This window comes from Castor canadensis, chromosome 6, assembly GCF_047511655.1.
Source record: "Castor canadensis chromosome 6, mCasCan1.hap1v2, whole genome shotgun sequence".
NCBI lineage: Eukaryota > Metazoa > Chordata > Mammalia > Rodentia > Castoridae > Castor > Castor canadensis.
Genome location: NC_133391.1, coordinates 40,524,534 through 40,544,021, shown reverse-complemented (window position 1 = coordinate 40,544,021; position 19,488 = coordinate 40,524,534). Strand labels below are relative to the sequence as shown.

The window sequence follows — 19,488 nt, the reverse complement described above, 5'->3', positions numbered from 1 at the left end:
GCACTTAAGGGCTTAACAAGTGTAAGGCCCTGAGTTCAAGCTCCAGTGCCACTAAAAAAAAAAAAATCAAAATAGCCCACCAAGGTCATGACTTTGGGATGTCACAAGAGGTTTCTGAGTCACCCCCTCTCAGGTGGGTTGACATCAGTTCCTGAAACAATAGATCTTTACTTAATAAAACAAAAACCCAGGCCTGTAAACCATACCTAGGGGTCAAGTGGACCCAATAATAATTTAATTTGTAAATCTGTACACATACCCTAGCCTCCTAACCCAGACTTGTCGGCTGGTTCTAGGGAGGGACTTAGGGCTCCAAGCCCCTTCCACTTCACCAAAAACTTGTGCCAGGGTAAAAATATTTGTCATTCTTGTTCTTATTCTATAAATGACCCACCTTCAGTCTATTAAGTGTATTCCTTTCCTAATAAACTTTACTATAATTTTCACTATAAATATCTCAGCTGGGTGCCTCTGGCTTACACCTATGATCCTACTTATGAGGCTGAGATTGGAAGGATCATGATTCAAGGCCAGTCTGGGCAAATAGCTTATGAGGCCCCATCCCCAAAATAACCAGAGCAAAATGGATTGCAGTTGTGGCTCAGGAAGTACAGCCCTGCTTTTCAAGTGTGAAGTCCCAAGTTCAAACCCCACTCCTAACCACCCCAAAAAAAATGCCATCATGTGAGTAAAAAGGCATGACCTAGACAAGATGATTATTGCAAAAATGGGTCAAAGCAACTCTTATCTATGATACATAAGGAAAATCTACGGATCAATAATAAAAGACAGCCCAGTGACTGTAGCTCACACCTGTAATCCTAGCTATTCAGGAGGAGAGAGCAAGAGGATTGAGGTTCGAAGCCAGCCCAGGAAAATAGTTCTATGAGACTCTATCTTGAAAAAAAACCTTCACAAACAAGGGCTGGTGGAGTATAGGCCCTGAGTTCAAGCCCCAGTATTGCAAAAAAAGAAAAAAAAAAAAAAGAAAGAAATCTTTTAACTGGGCCAAAGATCTGAACAATTACTTTAAAAAGGGCTGTATGTGAAAAGAGGTTCAACTTCCTCAACAAGGAAACACACACTGCATCCACTACATGCCCTGGATGTATTGATAAAAACAAACAAACAAAAAATCCCATGATTTAGCAAGAATGTGAAGCAACTGAAACCCTCATACACTCGAAGTGGGAATACAAATTGATATCACAACTTTGGGAAATGGGCAGTAAATACCAAAGATAAGCACAGGGGAAAAAAAACAAAACCCATGACCCAAACCAGGCATGGTGGTGCACATTTGTAATCCCAGCACTCTGGAGACTGAGGCAGGAGGATCTCAAATTCCAGGCCAGCCTGGGTTATACAGCGAGTTTCGGACCAGCCTGCGCAGCACAGTGAGATGATGTCCATCAAAAGTCAACTGACTGTGGTGTGGCATTTAGGACGATGGATCATAACACAACAAAAGGTAAGGAAAACTATGTGTTAGTTTTTTCATCACTGAGACAAAATACCTAACAAACAATTTAAGGGAGGAAGGATTTATTTTGGTTCATGATTTCAGAGGTTTTAGTCCATAGTACTTGCTTCCATTGATTCTGGGCCTGTCATGAGGCAGAACATCATGGCAGGAGCAAGTGGCAGATCTACTCACCTAAATGGCAGACAAGAAGAGAGTGAAACAGGAAGAAGCCAAAGACAAGAAATCTGGAAGGACTAGCCTCCAGTGACCTACTTCCTCTAACGAGGACCACCTCCTAAAGTTTCCAACACCTCCCAAAATAGCACCACCAGGCTCAGGACCAAGCCTTCAACACATGAGCTTTTTAGAAGGACATTTATGTGTATAAATTTCACAGACATAATATGGAATGAAAAAGTCACAAGAGAATACACTCTTGAATCTTTGGAATGATGTTCAAAGCCAAACAAAAGTAAACTTTTACAATGGACGTCAGAATAGTGGTTACTCTCAGAGGTGACTAGACTGGGAGGAGACATGCAGGAATGGTGGGGTATCGCAACCCTCTACATCTTGACCCGGATGGTAGTTTGGGGGCACATGTATATGTAAAAAAAAAAAACCATACAGTTAAGATTTGTGTGACATTTTTTTTTGAGACAGAATCGCACTGTACATAGGCTGGCCTCAAATTCATGATCCTGGGATTACAGGCAATGTGCTACCAAGCCTACATTGTAAAATATCTTTTTTTTTTTTTTTAAAGGGAGAGTGAGGGAAGGGCGAAGCAAAATGGGAGAAAGAGAGGGAGGGAAGAAGGAGAAAGAGAGAGAAAATAACCACACCCAGCCTCTTATATGATCCCTTCTTAAAAAGTAAATATAGGCCAGGTGCCTGTGGTTTCACTGTCTGTAATCCTAGCTAGCTACTCAGGAGACAGATCAAGAGGCTCGTCAACCTGGGCAAACAGATCGTGGGACCCTATCTCAAAAATACCCAACACACACACACACACACACACACACACAGCTGGCAAAATAGTTCAAGTGGCACCTGCCTAGCAAGTGTGAATCTGAGTTTAAACTCCATTACCACAAAAGAAAAAAAAAGTAAATATAAAGATTATTATCCCTAGGGCTGGTGGAATGGCTCTAGTAGTAGAGTGCCTGCCTAGCACGCTGGATGCCCTGGGTTCCACCCCCAGCACTAAAAAAACAATCCATACCTTAATACTTTGGTTGTAGATGCTGTGGTTCTGCACTTTGAAACTGTGGTACCCAGAGTGACTACTGCTTACCACTTACTATTTGCCACATACTGTCTTAGTACTCACACATAACAACCACTGACTCCGGGAAGAAAAACCTGATGAGATACATTCATCGTAACTGCCACTTTAGAGGAGTCATGGTTTGTTCAAGGACGAAGCTGAGATTTGAACGTAGGTAAACCCAATCCAGAGCCTGGAGTAGAACCTGAACCAAGTGGATCCACTTAAGAGTCTGTGTGCTTAACATTTACACTACCCAGGTTTCCACTGTGCAGGCCTCACACAGACACCTACTATTTTTATTTTGTGCAGGGTGCTGGGGATGGAACCCAGGGTCTCATGCATGCTAAACACACACTCTACCACTGAGCTATACCCCTAGCCCCAGACAACTACTATTATAAAGCTGTATGAAAATGGAGCTATAATCAGATAGATGGATGGATGGATGGATAGGTAGATGGGTAGATAGATGTATGTTGTAGTAACTCTTTTGGTCAGTATAGTAGTCTGTTTTCTGTCAACAGACACTGAAAGTACTAAGAAATTATTAAGTGTCTTGAAAATCTTTTGGCATTACATTTCTTTTTTTGCAGTACTGGGATTTGAACTCAGGGCCTACACCTTGAGCCATCCACCAACCCTTTCCTGTGAGGGATTTTTTCGAGATAGTGTCTCATGAATAATTTTTTCCAGGCTGGCTTCGAACCACAATCCTCCTGATCTCTGTCTCCTGAGTTGCTAGGACAGGCGTGAGCCACCGGCAACTGGCTTGGCATTACATTTTTGACACAATTATATTGGTAATTTCTAACTCAGACCTGGTGATGGATTCTCATAGTGGTATGCTACACAGCATATGTATTATGCATCATGTACACATGCACAGATTGATCTCAAATTCTTTTGAATGATCCAAATATTAATTCTTGAAATGTTTGAGTGCATTGGCAGCCTAAGAAGACCAAAATATCAACTGTGAAAAACAAGAGGTCTGTGTGTGTAAAGGATGGGCCCAAGTTAGGTTGATGGGCCAAGTGAGCTCAGGAAGCTCATTTTGCAATAACAAAACTGCTGACCCCAACATGAGCCACCTACAGAGGAAGGTGGATGACAAAATCTACTTGCTCTCTTCCTCCTGCAAAAAAGGGAAAATTCTGGAAGAAATTTGAGTGATACCACTTAAACGTTTATCTTTAATGAGAAAATTAACTTAAATGAGCTGGGAAAGGGATGATGAGGAAGAAGAAGTATAAAACACCTACACACATTCTACAGTGAGTATGTGTCAGGTTTAGGACCAAAAAAATGGAACACCGACAAACAGGAAAAATCATAGAGGCAACAGGTCTTGCTGTGAGACTCAAGACCCCAATTTACTCCTGCACTGCATGAAGGTAGAGTTCTTCCACTGGAATCCCTGCCTCCCGCCCTTGCACACCATCTTCCTCCTCATATAGATCGGCTTCCTTAGCGCTTTGTCCTGGACTTGAGGGAGCAAAGCCTTGTTTACACCAGTGACTCCCCCACTCAAGACTGCAGATCTCCAGGTCTTCAACTCTGCTTCCCAGCAAGCAACAGGCTGAATAAAATGTGGCACTCAAGCCAGGTGCCGGTGGCGCACGCCTGTAGTCCTAGCTACTCAGGAGGAAAGATCAGGATTGTGGTTCGAAGCCAGCCCTGGCAAATAGTTCGTGAGACCCTATCTCAAAAATACCCAACAAAAAACAGGACTGGTGGAGTGGCTCAAGGTGTAGACCCTGAGTCCAAACCCCAATACTAGGAAAAAAAAAAAAAAGTGGCACTCAGACTACCATTTACCTACTATATGCCATGTACTGTAAAAGTACTTCGCACATCTGGGGACCAGTGGTTCAAACCTTTAATCTAAGCTACTTGGGAGGCTGAGATCCAGAGGACCATGGTTCAAGGTCAGCAGCAAATAGTTTGTGAGACCCCCCCCCATCTCCAAAATACTCAGAGCAAAAAATCAACTGCGGTAGAGTGCCTGCTTTGCAAGTGCAAAGCCCTGAGTTCAAACCCCAGTCTAGCGCATATACAAAAAGTACTTCCCACGTAACTATTGACTCCTCAAAGAAAACCCCTATTAGATAGGTTCATCATAATTACCATTTTACAGAATGCAACGTGGCACACATTACAATAGTGACCTTTAGTCACTAGCCACTGGCTTGAAGCCACGTGCTGTACTATATACCTTTTCTTTTTTTTTTTTTCCCTATCAAATCATCCTCATTTACAATTGCTATCTCAATTTTATGGCAAGAAATTGAGGCTTAACAGATTTAAGTAACCTGCCCTAATTTAAACAGCTGCTCTTGGGTAACACCCTTACTCTTAGCCACAAGCTCTTTCTGTCATACTAGGTTACATTAAAACGGCAGGCACATTTTAGGTGTTCTGAACGAAACGAAAAGAGCTAGACCAATCCTGCTGCTCCCAATGAAGAAAAAGAACCGCGCGCTGATGGCTTACGCCTATAATCCTAGCTACTTGGGAGGCTGAGATCGGGAGGGTCACAGTTTCAGCCCAGCCTGGGCAAACAGTTCATGAGACCTCCATTTCCAAAGTAACCAGAGCAAAAATGGATGGGCGGTGTGGCTCAAGTGGTACAGCACCTGCTTTACAAGCGACAACCTCTAATTTCAAACCCCAGTCCCACGGAAAAAAAAAACAGAAAAAGCATCACTCTAAAGGTGAATTCTTCTGTCCAATTTGTCTAGTGTCTGATAATACCCAAAGGCCATAGCAAACTCCACTCCTGGAGGATCAGCAGGTGCATAACCGAGCAACTGTGAGATAACTTCCAAGTGCAAGCTAGTACCCACCATCTCCACCTCCTGGAGTTTGGTTTGGGCCTTGACTGTTACTTCTGCAAAAAAGGCATAAAGCTTACAGAGGCAACCCCTCCCCCGCCACATCTTCTGAAGGTATCTCCAGTCACCGGAGAAATGTCTTAGTTCTGGTAAAACTCAATGAGACTGTGAACTGCTGGAGAGAATGGTTTTATTTCTTCTGTATCCCCTTTAAGTGTCATTAGAAGGGACTACAATAAGTCATTATATTGCAATTTCAATTACCTACCTAGATGACGTCTTTGCTTGGCATAACACAGGGCCAGGGACCCAAAGCAACAACAAAAAATTAGTACATTGCAATAAAAATTCATAAAGCCAATTACTATTGGATTGCACTCACCGGACACCAGGCTTAACTGGGGTTAAGGGCTGGGCAAAGTCAGGACCCTCTCGAGATAGATTTTACCGTCAAACCACCATTGTTTGGGTAACTAGGCCCCGCAGTTTTTTGACTATGCACACTCTGAACTCCACAATCAGTCCTTAAACACTTGCGAACCAGACATCGAGTAGAAAATATTCCATCCTAGGCGCCTTTAGTAAAATGGAGTGACTCGTTTCCTGAGTTGAAACCACTTTGTGGGCTGGAAAGTTCCCTTTAACACAAGCGCCAGGGGCTCAGGGGGGCTATCTCTTACAAATCGCCTGCGGCTCGAAGCATTTCCCAGAGCTGAAGGCGGCACATCTGGCTCGGTTCCGGGGAGATCCAGGTTGCTCTACACCCTTCCCCCCACCCCACCCCACCCCCGTTCAGTGTACGGGGCAGACGCGCTCCCCTTCGCCCCCTTTTCCTCCAGGGGCCCGCGCCCGGCAGGTCCCCAGGCCACGCGGGCCGAGTCTGCGCCCCTGCCCAGGAGGTGGACGCACGCCACCCGCATCCGGCTCCCCGGGTTCCAGCCACCGCGCTGAGGGCCGCGGTGCACAGGGCGGGTCCGGGCTGGACTTGGGATCGAGAAGGATCTGGAAGAATCCGGCTAGACTAAGAAACCGGGTGGAGGGAGGAAGGGCCAGGGGAGAGCGCAGGAGTAGGAGGTGATCATTCCACCCCGAGGAGGCCAGGAGCGGGGCAGCCAGCGGGAGGAAAGAACCAGAGTTTTCTTTTCTTTTCTTTTCTTTTTTATCCTAACAGCCGCCCGAAGCCCGAAGAGCCCAAACCGGCTAAGCCACCGTGTCTAGAAAGTTCTCCGCCCCCGCCCACCCGCGCGGCTCCTCCCCGCCCCTCCCCCGCGGCGGGTGGGACCAATCGCTCCCGCGCCCGCCCCTCCGCGCTGCCTGAGTCGCCGCGGGCTGCGAGCGCGCGGGTCGCAGAGGTGCGCGAGCTTCGGAGCGCGCGGTCGCGGTGGTCGCCGCGAAAGCCCCTCCGCCACACGCCCACACTTAGGCCGGCGGCCAGAGCGCCAGTCTCGCGCTTGCCTGGCTCCCGCAGCCAACGGCGCGCCGAGCGGCGATGACCGCCGAGGAGATGAAGGCGGCCGAGAGCGGGGCGCAGTCGGCGCCGCTGCCCCTCGAGGGAGTGGACATCAGCCCCAAGCAAGATGAAGGCGTGCTCAAGGTGAGAAGCAAGGGGGTCGCCCGGGCCTTTGGGGCGTGCAGCCGGTGACATAGCCTTCCCGGACCGGGCTGCGTTGCTGGGGGTAACAGGGGCAGCCGCGCGCTCGGGAGGGGCGGCCTGGGGACGGCGTGGCCACTTCCCGGGCCCGGGCCCGGGCCCCAGCCCGCAGCGCCCGGCCTGGGAGGGGGCCGGCACTGCAGGGCCAACTCCGACTGCACGGTGCGGCGGAGAGGGGCGGGGCACGCGAGCCCCAGCCCGGGGCCCGGGCGGCGCGCACGGGGCGCCCAGGCCTGCCCCGACGCCGACCGCCCTCGCCTCCCCGCGACGCCGCGGCTGGGTTGGCCGCGCCGCCGGCTGCAGCCGGGAAGTCCCCCGGCCTGGGGCGGGGGTGCGAGAGCTTGCCCACCCTGAAAGTTAAACATTAGTTAGGACGCGAAGCGTCTCCCTGGAACGGTTTTCTGGTCCGGAGCCCTTTGCGCCCCGGCCTGGCCTCGAAGAAGGTTCTGGCGCGATCGGTGCCCCCTTTCCAAACGCCGGGACCCAGCGAGGTCACCGGCTCGGCCATGCTGTGCCCCCTCCCTTGGCCCCGGAGAGCTGGAGCGGTGCATGCCGGGACCTGTAGTTCCCTTCCCGCCTCGCCCCCTGCGCTTTACCGAATTGGGGTTCGGGGTGCGGGCCGGGAAGGATGTTCTTTGTCTTAGAGCCGGCTGAAGAGTGGAGGGTGGGAGGACAGACATCCTGACCCAGGTCAGGACAACCGGCGCTGGTTCAGAGCAGGTTCTACAGGGAGTTGGGGATAATCCCAGCCCACATTACATGTGCCCGACCATTCATTGTTTCTCCTGGAGTCCCACTACTCAGATCCACGTGTGTGTGTGGCCTGTGCAAAGCCAGAGACCTCAGGGAGCCTTCACTAGGTCCAGAAATGCATCTGACTTTGCCCCAGATGGTGCAGCTCCTACTCCAGCTATTCCCTTGTAAGCATGTGGTTTCCCCTTCACGGTTTCCCCTTCACTCTCCAGCGTCGTGCCTGCTGTTCTCTGCAAGGTTCAGATTCCAGGAAGGCTCATTTCTCCTTTTATCCTCAAACCCTTCCCTTTTATTTGCACTTTTTGAGGCCTTTGCCCATTCTAGAGTGTAATCACACACCCATCTGGTGGCCCATTGGGCCACCTTTTATAAATGCTGAAGAAGAGAAAGTAGAAGCCTGTTATGTCCCCTGGAAATACCCTGGTCCTGAATGAAAGTGTCACTTAGCCTGCCAGTCAGGAAGATGCATGTCCCAAGTCAGAATCTAGAGCCTGATGGAGAGCTTCCTGTGCTAGTGCGGAACCTGGCCTTTTCCTTTTCCCAATTTTGAACTGTTTTGTCCTATTTATTGCTCATACTGCTCTCATTCTCTGTCCATCAGATCAGACCCTGATCTGATGACCACTGGCATTTAGGAGCAATGAGAAAAGGTAGCATAAAGACTTCCCTCTTCGCTGCTGATATCCTTAACCTTTGGTTTGGTCTTCCAACAACTACAGGAGACAGGGATTGTCATCACCACTTATCCAAGATTTTAGTTAAAAGAGTTTAGTGATTTGTCCAGGAATATAGGCAAAAAACTCCTTGAACTCACATCTTTTGTTTCCAGTTTTTCAAACCAGTACTTGCCAAACCGCAAGAGAGATTGGGGTTGACTGTTAGCTAAGCTACTAGTATCAGAATCATTTTAGAATTGATATATGAGACCTGCTTACAGTGACGCGCAGGGGATGGCGGACACAAAAGGGTCCCGTTAACGTTCCTCTTGAAATCTTGTGGGCAGGTTGGAGGTCCCTTTCTGCCTGCATCCTTGGGGTACTCACTTTCTTCCCCTTCCTCCCAGGTCATCAAGCGAGAGGGTACAGGCACAGAGACACCCATGATTGGTGACCGGGTCTTTGTCCACTACACTGGCTGGCTGTTAGATGGCACAAAGTTTGATTCCAGTCTGGACCGCAAGGACAAATTCTCCTTTGACCTGGGAAAAGGTAGGCATGGTTAGTGGGCTGGTTAGAGGCTTTGAGGTCAGTAGAAGCTATCACAAGCAGAAACTGTTTTGCACCAAGCTTGAGGCCAGTGTGGGTGGTGTATGCGTAGAGTCTCAGGTACTTGGAAGGCTGAGGCAAAAGAATCACTTGAGCCTATGTGTTCCAGATGCCTGGTCAACATAGTGAGACCTGTCTCAAAAAAAAAAATCTGAATCAAACTTGAGGATTGGTCATTCACAGTCTCTTGCTTGTTCTGTGACTCTTTTTTTCTCTATTATTCTGTAACTAAGGATTTCTGTCTCCTCTTCTCACCAATTCCCAACACCTCCATTTTTAGGGATGGACTGTTTTGCTTCTCCAAGTACTTCATTCCAGGGCTAAGTGTTCTTTTAGCATGCTAAGACTGACAGCATTCAGTGCAAGCTTATTACTTCCTGGTTCCATTTCTAAAGGGTGTGCAGAGTCCTCTTATGTGCATGTGATAACTCTTTAGAGACACCATTTGAGCCCTGAGTCAGACCCCCTGTTAAGGGGATTCTGTTTGCCTCTACTTGCAGGGGAGGTCATCAAGGCCTGGGATGTTGCTGTGGCAACCATGAAGGTGGGGGAAGTGTGCCACATCACCTGCAAACCAGAATATGCCTACGGTTCTGCAGGCAGCCCTCCAAAGATCCCCCCCAATGCCACGCTTGTGTTTGAGGTGAGTGTCCAGCCACAGAGGTCCAGGCAAAAAGCCAGGCCTTATCTCAGCCCAGTGCCTGGCTGCCCTCCAGCCCTTCCTGCCTGTTGGAGACAATGTAGCAAAGGCTGAGGGCCTGGCCTTAGGAGGAAAAATGGAGAAGAGGGCAGCTGGCTCTGCTGCTGCCAGAATGTGATCAATAATGGCAACATCGGGTTGGAAGAGGGACCCACGAAACTCTTCCAGATTGGAAGCATAGAGTCGGGGTGAAGCATTCTCATAGGAAGGAGTTGGGGGTACCCAAAGTATGCCCAGTTATAAAGGATGGCACAGAATATTGGCGTCCTAATGCTTGGGAAGAAGAGGTGAGGCAGGACTTACCTGAGGAGGTGAATTGATGCTGTTCAGTCTGGAAGTTGTGAGCCAGTCAGTGGACTTAGGAAGATATTCAAAACACTGCTGAGAGATGCCAGTTCACTTTTGATGCCTATCAGGTTGGACTTCTTGTGTCCTTGCTAAGTGGAGCCAGGGTAGCAGATTGTTCTGAGGCTGGCTGAAATCCATGTGGCCTGCCAGCCTCCACCAGAGTGGAGGCCAGAGCAGCTCCTAAGAACTTGGCAGAGTTGTCACTCTCCAACCTGGTCTGGCAGATTCTAGGAGCTCTTCTGTTGGATTGGTCATCTTTTGTCTTGTCTCACAGGTGGAGTTGTTTGAGTTCAAGGGAGAGGACCTGACTGAAGACGAAGATGGCGGGATCATCCGCAGAATACGGACTCGGGGTGAAGGCTATGCCAGACCTAACGATGGTGCTATCGTGGAGGGTGAGGCTGTGTTGTCTGGGGTTTAAGTCCTGGTTCTGAAACCTAGGCCCTGGGTGGCTTTAGGCAAATCGCTTGCTTTCAGTAAGACTGTTTTCTCATCTACAAAATGAAAGGTTGAACCTCCCCCCTCTTAACATCCCTCCAGATCTAAGAACATCTTGCTCAGTGCCCTGCCTCTTGCACTGTGGGGCACTGCCAGTCACTGGAATAATGGGGAGCTAGAGGATGGCTGGTAGCATCTTCTCAGTGTCCTGGCCTCTCACACCCCGGGGCATTGCTTGTCTTCTTTCCTGCCAGTTGTACTGGAAGGATACTACCAGGACCAGATCTTTGACCAGCGGGAGCTCCGCTTTGAGGTTGGTGAGGGGGAGAGTCTGGATCTACCCTGTGGGCTGGAGAAGGCCATTCAGCGCATGGAGAAAGGAGAACATTCCGTTGTGTACATCAAGCCCAGGTGAGGCGTGGGCGCTTTGTAGAGCAGGTAGGCAAACCAAAACAGACATAAGTGTCCACAGTGAGCTGTGTCCTCTTCTCTTCCTGTGTTTACTGTGACTCCAGGCACATCAAGCATAGGCCATTGTGACTTCTTCATTATATTTAGAAATGTGGCCACAGTTATCTGTGTTTTCTTGGATTACAGTCTAATCTTTTTCCCTTCTCTGCCAAAATCAATGTTTTCATCTCAGGTGTCTCATGCCTGCAATCCTAGCTGATTGGGAGGCTCAAGGCCAACTGAGGCAAAAAGTTTGTGAGACCCCATCTCAACAAATAAAAGCTGACAACTCACGTGCCTACCACCCCAGCTACATAGGAAGTGTAACTAGAAGGGTTTCAGTCCTTGCTAGCCTGTGCATAGAACAGCACCCCTCCCTGTTCAGAAAATAGCTAAAGCAAAAAGGGCTTAAGGCATGGCTCAAGTGGTATAGTGCCTTCCTAGGAAGTAAGTGCATGCCCCTGAGTTTAAACCTCAGTACCACAAAAGATTTCCATCTCTTCTTAATTCATCTATGAATTAAGAACATGCTATGTGCCGGACACTGTGGGAAGTTTTGAGGGGTTCAAAGATTAATAAAATGTTCCTTCCTTCTACTGACTTGTTCATTAGTGTGCATTTAAATTCATAATCACAACACCATGTAGTTGAAAGAGTTATAAAGGCTGTAAAAAATGCTACAGGACTACTTAATCGTGAAGAGGTCAGAGAAGACCTGGCCAAACAGAATGCATTTGAACCAAATCTTGAGATTGGGATGGGGCACTTTGCAGAAAACAAACAGAAAGCCTTGTCTGCCCAGAGCAGGTTAAGGGCTGCTAAGATGACCTGAACATTTTTCATCCCTACAGCTATGCTTTTGGCAGTGTTGGGAAGGAAAAGTTCCAAATCCCACCACATGCCGATCTGAGATATGAAGTTCATCTCAAGAGTTTTGAGAAGGTGAGTTTAAGGCCTTTCCTCTCCTAGATTCGGGTCCAGCCTCTCAGTGACTCTGAGAAGGCTGATCACTCTGTTCCTCCCCTGGGGTATGGCAGGCAAAGGAGTCTTGGGAGATGAATTCCGAGGAGAAGCTGGAGCAGAGCAGCATAGTGAAAGAACGGGGCACTGTGTACTTCAAGGTGAGCCAGCAGCATGGTCCTCCAGACACCCCCAGGGAGGGCTGCTCTGGATGGTTGGCCTCTGCAGTCTTCACCTGATACATTTGAGCCTATTCATCTTGGAGGAAAAGCAGGAATTTTGAGTCCACCAGTCCCTCAAATCAGTGGGTGTGGCAGCCTGGGGCCACGGGACCTTTGCTTAGTCTCCCTCCTCTTCTAGGAAGGCAAGTACAAGCAGGCTTTACTGCAGTACAAGAAGATTGTGTCCTGGCTGGAATACGAATCAAGTTTTTCTAGTGAGGAAGCAGAGAAGGCCCAAGCCCTTCGACTGGCCTCCCACCTCAACCTGGCCATGTGTCACCTGAAATTGCAGGCCTTCTCAGCTGCTATTGAAAGCTGTAATAAGGTGAGGTCCCTTTAGAGGACATGGGGGCAGAATGTACAGGCAGGGCTGGGTGTACTGCCAGTGAGTCTGAACTTGGCCTTGCTCGCTAGTTGTAGGGATAGTGGGATAAAGGCCTAGGGTGACAGCAGTAAGCCCTTTGGCTTTGGTGGTAAGGGACAGTTGACACAGAAGTAAGAGCAGGCATGGGATGGGAAGAACTAAAGTTTTCTCCTACCTTGGTTCCTAGCTTCTCTTAACCTTTATTCCTAAGAGAATGAGAATGTCAGAAGTCTTGTTCTTGTTTCATCCAAAGACCTGCTGTCGTCCTTCTTGGTTAAATGAGTTTCATCCTAGACCAAACCTTGTTTTTTCTGAGGTGGCACCAGTCATTCCTGCTCCTCTTCATCCTTTTGGAATCCAGCCTTGGCTGGATGGGCTGCATGGCCTATGTTGTTTCCTTTCTGCACCCTTAGGCCTTGGAACTGGACAGCAACAATGAGAAGGGCCTGTTCCGCCGGGGTGAAGCCCACTTGGCTGTCAATGACTTTGACCTGGCACGGGCTGACTTCCAGAAGGTCCTGCAGCTCTACCCCAGCAACAAAGCTGCTAAGGCCCAGCTGGCTGTGTGCCAGCAGCGGATTCGCAAGCAGCTTGCCCGGGAGAAAAAGCTCTATGCAAACATGTTTGAGAGGCTTGCTGAGGAGGAGAGCAAGGTAAGGTTGGAGTGGACAGTCCTCTTACTCAGCTCAGCCCATGTGGGCTTTGTGCCTATAGCATCTGCCAATTCTGGAAACCAGAAATTGCCCTCTTCCCAGGAGCAATGTAATTCCTTAAAATTGCATTTGTATTATTTTTCAGACTAAATCTTCAAAATCTAGTACTTAAATTTGAACTAGACACATGTTGTAGGGGCTGCCACACTGGATGAGCATAGTTCTAAACAGTATTGTAATGACTGACCTTATAAATACATAATTTTCACATGTTCATATTTTTAGGACAATTCTTGAAGTGCTGTCTCTGCAGTTCTGTTACAACTGTGTATTTTTTCATAAGAATTCAGCACTTTTCTCTCTGTTATCCTTTATAGGCCAAGGCAGAGGTGGCTGCAGGAGACCATCCCACTGACGCAGAGATGAAGGATGAGCAGAAAAACGATGTGGCAAGGAGCCAGTCTCAGGTGGAGACAGAAGCATAGCCTCTCCCCTGCCCTGCTCTGCGGCTGCCTGCCTCCCCTGCTCCCTTCCCTACTCCACCCTGTTAGTTTTGTAAACACTGAAGAATTTTGAGTGAATTAGACCTTTATTTTTCTATCTGGTTGGATGGTGACTTTGGGGGGAAATGGGAGACATAGGCTTGGGGGGTGGAGGTAGGGGATAATTTTTGGTGGTATCACCCCCTCTTTTCTTCCCCATTACACATGAACCTATGTCCACCTACATGACTCACCAGAATGTTAATTTATTTTGCTCCCTCTGTTTGTAAGGTCCATTTTTCAAATTGCAGATGGGGGCAGATGGTAGGGATGAGGTCTGATGTGAAACCAGGGTGGAGAAGGAGACTCCTGGGCAGCCGTTATCCTCATCCTTTCCCCCTCCAGTCTGTTTCCAAACATGTGGCCTCCATGTGGGTGCTAGGGGCGTGGGAAAACCACTGCTGTGCCCATTACCTCTCTGTTCCCTTCCTTACCCCAGATAGCGTGGCTGGTTGTCTTCTGGTGTCATGGTGACCACCCCCTGCCCCCTTTGGGTATTTCCCCTCCTATCAATTTCCCTTCTCAGCCAGGTTGTGCCCCATCACCTTCAGCCTCTTCTCTGCACGTTGCTGAAGGTCCAGGCGCACCTCAAGTCCTGTGCTTGAGCAATAAAATGGAAACAACACAACCTGGGTGTTGGGCTACCATTTGTGTTCAGCTTTGGATGTGGGGGTAGTGGGTGCACTATGTGCTGGAGCAGAATAAAGGAGGGTCACCTTAACCCCTGGTCCAACTTAAGTATATCATATGATATTCACAAAGTCATGGAGCAGAGCCTCCTGAGCCCCATGCAGGCTGCAGCTGGACAGTACCATGACTTGGTAGTGGGTTCCAAGCATACCCTCCTTTCAGCAGCCCAACAGTAAAGTGCCTCTCCTTTTTTTCCCCAACACGGGAAGATGATCTTGGTTTGAAGCCATCCCAGACAAATAGTTATTGAGACCCTCTCTTGAAAAATACCCAACCCAAAAATCAGCTGGTAGAGTGGCTCAAGTGGTAACAAGTGGGAGGCCCTGAGTTCAAACTTAAGTACTAAAACCTCCAGTGTAGCTGACTCTCTGGTTAGAAACCTTTTACATGACTATGGTATGAGTGACTTCCCAGCCTTAACAGGAAAACCTGCTTTCCTAACTATGCTTTGACCCTTGACTACCTGGAGCATGGAGCTCAGAGAGAAGCCAGGTGGCATAGGCTGGTCTTGCTGAGCCTCCTACAGTTACCCTGGCTGCAGGATCAGAGTGATGTATCTGCCAGTACCTTCCCTCTACTGAGTGGGCTGTCTAGTCCTTCCCAAACAGGAAGGGGACAGTCTGCCTACCCACACACCTGTATGCTTCCTGCTAGTATAAGTTTCATTCTTAGCACTGCAGAAGACGGAAAAATGTCTGAATCCTACAACATGGGTGGTGCTGGACTCTGAACTAAAATTTGGGTATTAAGTCTCCCCCAGTTCTGCTTTAAGTCCAGTCCTGCACTTGGGGTTTGTGTCTGCATCCTTTTGATACTTCAAAAATCAGATTCTTGCTCCCACAGCTAATGATAAAGCCAATTCCTGCAAAGCACTTGTGTGTAAGCCTAGTAGTATATGAAAAACCGGTTTTACCTTGATCCTTGCACAGATAGCACAAAAGGGACATTATCACTTCTTACAGATCGGAAAACAAAGGAATTAAAATGAAAAAGTCTGCCTGAAGGTGAGGCCCCTGAGTTAATCCAAACTCTTCTGTGAGATACATGTGACTATGTAAAGGGGTCACATGAGGTTTTTTCCCCCTTTTATTAGCATGTATTACACAAGGAAGGGTTTCATTGTGACATTTCATGGATTTAATGTACTCTGATCAAACTTGCCCCTCTACTACATGGGGCATCTTGAACTTCTTCAAAACCATTCCCAGAGTTCCCTCCAGTTCTGAATGTTTTTGGGATTCCGGGAATTTAAAACAACTGCACTTTTGTAGAATACTGGAGAAGGAAAAGCCTTATTGTAACATTAACATTATCTTGTGAAGATGTCTTGTTAAAATGACAGTCTTAGAGGCTAAACGTGACCCTACTGTATACTGCTCTTTTGGGTCACTACTGCAGTTTCTGAGACAGTTACACCTTCCTCACCAACAGAAATTTTCCTTTATGAACGAAAGTGGAACACAACTTGTAGCAGCCAGTGCTGTTGCAGTTTTGCAAGTGGTCTCTAGGAAGAACTTTTTTTTTAATGGGGTTCATCCTGAACTGCTGCTTCAAACATGGAGCCCAACTTTATCACCTAAGTGTTCATATATAGTTTTTCCATCCTGTAAATTACATCTATTGCTCACCACCCTGCCTCAACATGCTCATGCCAGAGCGTCTGCTTTCCACACTGTATACAAGTCCCTCCACTCTCAAAGGTTTGCCATTCCATTCAGGCTGGAGATCAGAGGCCTTATCCGGTGGCACACAAAACCTGCTTCAGTGCACCTGACACTCCCCTTCATTCCACACCTATACCACCCTGAGGATAAACCAGTTGAGTTGTGTATCCCATTTCAAGTGAAAAAGGTGAAAGACACTAGGACTAGTGAAGAGTACTTTTCAAAGAGAATCATTACTGGAAAGTAATCTATAGTGGAACCTTTTTTGCTTTATTCCTCCCTCTCTCATGACTTTCCCTTTCCAAATGCAGAGCATTTCAACCTTGTAACTGGAATGACAGTGCTTACAAAAAAAATGGTTGTGGGGAATGGTCAAAAAAAAGCAATGCCTGGTTTGTGGGGCATGGTACAAGTGGTAGAGTGCCTGCCTAGCAAGCATGAGGCCCTAAGTTCAAATCTCAGTACTGAAAAAGAAAAAACAGCTTGATGGGGGAGGGGGCACCAGCCATAGTCTGTCCCCTAAAACATGCATGCTCTTGGGGACCTTCAGTCTCCTGTTCCACTATTAGAAGTACATCAGACACAATGGTTCCTTGTGCATTTTGTAGGAGAAATTCACATAACCACTTTGGAGTGAACAATTCAATTTGGTGTCATTTAGTCCACTCGGTGCATCCACCACGTCTTGAGTTTGAAGCCCATTTCCTAATTTGGGCTGGAGTGAGCATGAGAACTGCTCATTCTTCAGGACATTCTTGGACACAGCCACCCAGCAGGTGAAGGATCAAAGCTTGCCCATAGCACAGCTGCCTACATCCTTCTGCCCAATTTCCAGGCCAAGCTGGTGGAGTGCTTCAGGCAGTAGAGTGCCTGCCTAGCGAGCACGAGGCCCAGCGTTCAAACCCAGTACTGCCCAAAAAGGAAAAAAACAGAAGGCCAATTTCCAGGACAACTAGGTTTCTATACTTCATGACTTTTCAGAAACCACCAAGCACAGTAAATTAGATGGGGAAGAGGAATGGTAAGTCTCAAAAGCAGCTCACCAGGAAGCCCTTGCCTTGTGTCCCCAGGGTACCGGGTGGGGTCTGTAGAAAGAGCTTTGAAAGTCCTATTTCCTATCAGGATACCTGGGCAGACAACTTTGGGTAGGGCCTCTGACTACTCATGGAGGATGAAGCCAAAGAGACTCCCTAGAAATGCTTCCCAATAAATCCCCCATTCCCTCCTATATAGGCAGTGGGATTTTTTGTTGTTGCTGTTGTGTTTTTGGTGGTAATGGGGTTAGAACTCAGGGCCTCATGTTTGGGAGGCAGGCACTCTACCATTTGAGCCACTCTTACAGCCCTCTTTTGTTTGGGTATTTTTGAGATAGGATCTCACGAACTTTTGCCAGGATTGGCTTCAAGCCTTGATTCTCCTGATCTCTGCCTCTAATACCTAGGATTCAAGTGTGAGCCACTGGCACTTGGCTTTAAATGTATTTTAAGTATATAACTTTTTAAGTATATTTTAAGTATATAGCTTTGTGATTTTGGGGGGTTTTTGGTGGGACTGGAGTTTGAAGTCATGGCTTCCCACTGGCAAAACAGGCATTCTACTTCTTGAGCCACACCTCCAGTCTGTTTTTTTTAATTTTTTAAATTTTTTTGTGGTACTTGGGTTTGAACTCAAGCACTTGCACTTGCTAGGCAGGTGCTCTACCACTTGAGCCACACCCCAGCTCTCCTATGGAGGTTTTTATTGAAGCTACTATTTGATTATAAAGAATATGCTACCTGCCCAACTGTATCCATGTCACCTGGTTAAGACAGTTCTGGAGAGTCTGTGCTCCCATTTCCTGCATGAGTGCTGAAAATGTTTCTCTCTCTCTCTCTCTCTCTCTCTCTCTCCCTCTCTGCCCACCCCCCTTGTCTATACTTTATCCTGTTATACTAAAATAAATCCTTGCTAAAACTTTAAAAAAAAAAAAAGACAGTTCTGGGGAGTAAGCCAAAAGCCATGCTAAAGAGTGCTTGGGCCAGACATGGTGGTTCACACTTGTAATTCCAGCACTTATGAGGCTGAGGCAGGAGGCTCAAAAGTTGAAGGCCACCTTCAGGTACATAACAAGCCCCAATCTCAAAAAAAGTGCTTGGTTTAGATACAATGGTAGCTAGATGGTACCAATAGAGACCCATCAGCCATTCCACTAAAAAAGCAAAAAACAAAAAAAAGGCCAAGAAAAGATGGGCATGGTGGCGCACACTTGTAATCCCAGTACTCAGGAAGCAGTCAGGAAACCAAGTTTGAGACCAGCCTGGGCTACATAGGGAGAGGCCAAGAAAAGGAATGTTCCTTGTGGGGCCAGGGATCTGTCCACAGTGCAGTGCCTCATCCTGTGTTCCACTACTGTGAACACTAACTTAATGTACTCAGAGCATGTAGGGTGGAGAGAGACACAGGCATAGAATGACTTAATTCGTGCCCTATTTCTTGGATACCTTTCCTCCCTTTCCACCTTTATTGGCTCTCAACAAAAGCCGAAAGCCATGGCATCCAAACTGTGGTCAAAATGACATGACCTTCATGGCAAACAGAATCTACAAACAAAAATAGACACAACCCTGGCACAGAGAGATCCAGAACAAGAAGCCCAAATGATGAGGAAGATAAAACTAAGGCACTGTGGAGTGCTGGGTCAGGCCAGTGCACTCGGTGGCAGAATCAGGGTGATCTTCATCTCTGTTGTCCTGAGGATTTATTAATGTTTATCTCACAATTTTATTCAGAGGGCTTTAAAGAGAAAACAGTAGAGAAACTATATAGTACAACAAAACATAAAACTACTTAACTTTACATTTAGAGGTAAACATTTTAAAACTGACTTGTTTTCCCACCCCTCAAAAATGTCATAGGAAACTTACAGTTTGAGCCAGGATAACAGGAGATTTAGAGGTAGGGAGGTAGCTTGCAAACCCTTCATGAATTAGAGAACACATTTAAAACCTGGGTAGACCTGTGTGACCCAGGCCTTTGAATGGACTAAGCCATCCCCACAATACACCATCAGAAATAGGAACTGGTAATTGGTAACAGTCTAGCCTGAGTGGATTTGCAGGCCCCAGTATTTGTCTACATTGTCTCCTGTTTACTGTTGCAACCCCCTGTTCCTTCTCACCTTGCGGCTGTCAGAGCAGCTGTCAGAGCATTGAGACTTCTGGGACCAAATCTGCCATCT

The 19,488-nt window shown here is 47.6% G+C and overlaps 2 protein-coding genes across 4 annotated transcripts in view; one reads left to right on the top strand and one right to left on the bottom strand.

Moving 5' to 3' along the window:
* LOC109697108 (maestro heat-like repeat-containing protein family member 1) overlaps positions 1 to 6,788 on the bottom strand; it is a 100,873-nt gene extending 94,085 nt beyond the window's left edge. For 2 of the 3 annotated variants that reach the window (XM_074076289.1, XM_074076292.1), the window contains exon 1: positions 5,955 to 6,788. The gene's annotated coding sequence lies outside the window, so the exon portion shown is untranslated. The remainder of the gene's footprint in view (positions 1 to 5,954) is intronic. The other variant, XM_074076296.1, reaches the window with a different exon arrangement.
* Positions 6,789 to 6,892: 104 nt separating this feature from the next.
* Fkbp4 (FKBP prolyl isomerase 4) lies at positions 6,893 to 14,545 on the top strand. The gene is made up of 10 exons (XM_020166758.2): positions 6,893 to 7,166; positions 9,040 to 9,184; positions 9,742 to 9,884; positions 10,564 to 10,684; positions 10,982 to 11,138; positions 12,029 to 12,119; positions 12,215 to 12,298; positions 12,498 to 12,683; positions 13,136 to 13,375; positions 13,753 to 14,545. The coding sequence occupies exons 1-10, from the start codon at positions 7,062 to 7,064 to the stop codon at positions 13,858 to 13,860; spliced, it is 1,380 nt and encodes a 459-aa protein (XP_020022347.2). The 5' UTR covers positions 6,893 to 7,061; the 3' UTR covers positions 13,861 to 14,545.
* Positions 14,546 to 19,488: the final 4,943 nt, after the last annotated feature.

Excerpts from the sequence above, each read along its gene's own strand:
- Fkbp4 (XM_020166758.2), top strand. The coding sequence starts at position 7,062 with ATGACCGCCGAGGAGATGAAGGCGGCCGAGAGCGGGGCGCAGTCGGCG. Across the intron at positions 9,185-9,741 it reads CTCCTTTGACCTGGGAAAAG|GGGAGGTCATCAAGGCCTGG; the intron begins GTAGGCATGGTT and ends CTCTACTTGCAG. Across the intron at positions 13,376-13,752 it reads TTGCTGAGGAGGAGAGCAAG|GCCAAGGCAGAGGTGGCTGC; the intron begins GTAAGGTTGGAG and ends TATCCTTTATAG.